The 3,498-nt window shown below is 48.4% G+C and overlaps 1 protein-coding gene across 1 annotated transcript; it reads left to right on the top strand.

Annotated features, from left to right (window-relative positions):
* The first annotated feature begins 306 nt into the window (after nt 1–306).
* Nucleotides 307–2,326, top strand: LOC134494865 (potassium voltage-gated channel subfamily A member 3-like). Its single transcript, XM_063300111.1, has one exon. It carries the CDS (start codon nt 329–331, stop codon nt 2,141–2,143), a length of 1,815 nt encoding a protein of 604 aa, XP_063156181.1. The 5' UTR covers nt 307–328; the 3' UTR covers nt 2,144–2,326.
* The last annotated feature ends 1,172 nt before the right edge of the window (nt 2,327–3,498 follow it).

Raw genomic sequence — 3,498 nt, 5'->3', positions numbered from 1 at the left:
GCAGGCGGCTCGCTTGGGGCTCTCACCAGCAGGAGACCCGGGAGGAAGATCCCTCCTTCCTTCCAGACCAGCGCGCTCCCCTCGCTCGTCTCCTTCTTTCTCTCGCTCCTACGGGAGGGCAACCGCGTGGGCGATGGCGGCGCCGACCGAGTGACTGGAAAGGCGGGAGAGGCGGCGTCCAGGCGGGGAGAGGATGTTTTGAGCCGGGCGGGCTCCTTACAGTGGTGGTGGCCGGTGGAGCCGGGCGGGTCGCTCTGGCCGTCCGCCTGGGGTCTCGCTCGGTCAGCCGCCGGGGATACAGCCTCCCCTCTGCGCTCCCGTAACATTTATGGACGAGCACCTAAGCCTTCTGCGCTCGCCGGCCGCCCCGTCTTCCTGCAAGCATTCGAGGGGCGGCGGCAGCAGCAGCAGCAGCGTCGGCGGTGTCGTGGGAAGCAGCCACCACAACTTGGGCTACAGCGAGCAGTTCTTCCCCGAAGGCGCGCTCTCCGCCCCCGAGGAAGGGCAGGAGGAAGAGGAGGACGAGGACGAAGACGAGGACGAGGACGGGGAGCTGGAGGGTGGCATGACTGTGGTGGGTGGAGAGGACCCCTTGATCGACGAAACCCAACATCCCCATGCCCTGCTGGGAGGGGAGCGCTATGACCACCCCCTTGCCCATACCCTTCCTCCCCACAGCCATCACCAAGTGGGCACCGGTGGAGAGGAGCACGAGTGTTGTGAGAGGGTTGTGATCAACATCTCAGGTCTGCGCTTCGAGACCCAGCTCAAGACACTGGCCCAGTTCCCGGAGACACTGCTGGGCGATCCCCGCAAGAGGATGCGCTACTTCGACCCCCTTCGCAACGAGTATTTTTTTGACCGCAATCGGCCCAGCTTCGATGCCATCCTTTACTATTACCAATCTGGAGGCCGAATCCGCCGCCCCGTCAACGTGCCCATTGATATCTTTTCAGAAGAAATACGTTTCTATCAGTTAGGTGAAGAGGCCATGGAAAAATTTCGAGAAGATGAAGGTTTCATCCGTGAGGAGCAGAGACCTCTGCCTGAGAAGGAGTTCCAGCGCCAGGTGTGGCTCCTTTTCGAGTACCCAGAGAGTTCTGGACCAGCTCGGGGCATTGCTATCGTCTCTGTTTTAGTTATCCTCATTTCCATTGTCATTTTCTGTCTGGAAACCTTGCCTGAGTTCAGAGATGACCGTGACTATGATGGTGCTGCAGGAACGTTTGGGACTGGGGGTAGTCCTTTTGTGACTGATCTCTTCACCAATACTTCTTCCCCAGCTGCATCTATGGTGTCATCCTTCACTGACCCCTTTTTTGTGGTGGAGACTCTGTGCATTATCTGGTTCTCCTTTGAGCTGCTTGTCCGCTTCTTTGCTTGTCCCAGCAAACCCACCTTCTCTAAGAACATTATGAACATAATTGACATTGTGGCCATTATACCTTATTTCATCACCTTGGGTACGGAACTGGCTGAGAGGCAAGGAAATGGTCAGCAAGCAATGTCTCTGGCCATTCTCAGAGTCATCCGGCTAGTCAGAGTCTTCCGTATCTTCAAGCTCTCTCGGCACTCTAAAGGGCTGCAGATCTTGGGGCAAACTCTGAAGGCCAGTATGAGGGAACTGGGCTTGCTCATTTTTTTCCTTTTCATTGGCGTTATCCTCTTTTCTAGTGCTGTCTACTTTGCAGAAGCTGATGATCCCACTTCAAGCTTCAGCAGTATCCCTGATGCCTTTTGGTGGGCTGTAGTAACCATGACCACGGTGGGTTATGGGGACATGCATCCCGTCACTATTGGGGGCAAAATAGTAGGATCTCTTTGTGCCATTGCTGGTGTGCTGACGATTGCCTTGCCTGTTCCAGTCATTGTCTCTAACTTCAACTACTTTTACCATCGGGAAACAGAAGGGGAAGAACAAGCTCAGTACATGCACGTAGGGAGCTGCCAGCACCTCTCCTCCACTGAGGAGCTGAAGAAGGCTCGGAGTAATTCCACCCTCAGCAAGTCAGAGTACATGGTGATAGAAGAGGGAGGCATCAGCAACAGTGCATTCAAACAGGCTGCTTTTAAAACAAGCAACTGCACCAGCACAAACAATCCCAACTGTGTGACTATTAAAAAAATCTTTACGGACGTTTAAAAGACACCCTTTGCAGAGGTGGAAAGAAAATTACAAGAAGTCTGCGTAATCAGTATTTGTGAGGAACATGCACCATTGTCAGTCTTTGTGCTCTTGTTTAATACATATACTTTTCTGGCCCTTCCTTCTGAAGATAGAATATTTTTTTAGAAGAACAAAGAACCAAGCTGATGTTAAGGAAGAAGGTGGATAAGAGAACACAAAGAATGTGCTGTTGCTGCTCCCTTTTGAAACAGGTTTTTATTCTGCACTGTTTGTTGCAGGGCATTGGGATTTTGGTGAGAAACTTGCTTCTTGTCTGATTTTATAAAGAGCAGCTACACTGTTGATTTGCTTTTCTTTTACTTGTGCACTTGTTAGATTGAAAGGAATGGAGTGTAAGGATAATGAACGTAATCATACTCCGGCGAATGACAAGAATAAGATGATATAAATGTCACAAACTGTCTCACATTGTAATAGGATGGCTGCTATTGAAACATCTGATATATGAGGTTGCAGTCTTGATTTTTTTTTTTTATGTTAGGTTAGAGCCATGTGTATTCTGAATCTGCCCATGACATATGACATACCACTTTAATACAACGAGGGAAATGCCTCCATTGCGATTTTGGATTTCTTTGATCCCTGAATTCCCAAAGAATTGCTACTTTGAATCTGAAGTGTTACCTGTGTGTTCTAGTATTACTTCCTCCTACACAGTGAGACTGAACAATTGACCAACTGGATCATATCCTGATGATCTGAATATGATGAATTGTTTCATTTTTAGTGAAACTCTGGTGGGCTTTTATTTTGACTGCAGCTTCAGTCAAAAATCTTGGAAGCAAAAGAGGTATTTCCATCAATGTCCAATGCATGTAAGATAAGCGGTTGCATCTATCACAAGAAGATTAAAGTGACAAACACGCCTTGCAGCGGAAGTTACTAATTTGGACCTGAGTGGAACAGTTTCCATAGCAACTTTGGTTTCCTGGGAAACTCCCAAAGGTTGTCATAGCATCCATTCTTTCCCTCCCTCAGTCTTCTGCTGTTTCTATAGTAACCATTCCAGATGGTTCCAACTTCTGTGGTTCCACAGAAAAGCTGCTGCTCTGATAAATCACACACACACACACACACACACACAAATGTACACAGCATTAATCCCTAAGAGATTTAGTTGTGGAAGCTAGGCATTATTCTGTATGTACCATTTTTAGATGGGCAAAATTTGAGATGGCTGCACATCATGAAGAAAAGAACTAATATGGATTTTAAAAAAAAACCGTACTTCACATTATAATTAAACACCTGTCTGACCAAAAGCAAAGAATTTCTTCCCTGCCAATCTTCCACATCTCTTGCAATTTGAT

Source organism: Candoia aspera, chromosome 3 (genome assembly GCF_035149785.1).
Source record: "Candoia aspera isolate rCanAsp1 chromosome 3, rCanAsp1.hap2, whole genome shotgun sequence".
Lineage (NCBI taxonomy): Eukaryota > Metazoa > Chordata > Lepidosauria > Squamata > Boidae > Candoia > Candoia aspera.
Note: the sequence above shows the minus strand (reverse complement) of the source record. Positions and strands in the feature narration are given on the sequence as shown.

Bases quoted from the DNA above. Each gene is read 5' to 3' on its own strand.
- LOC134494865 (XM_063300111.1), top strand. From the start codon at position 329: ATGGACGAGCACCTAAGCCTTCTGCGCTCGCCGGCCGCCCCGTCTTCC.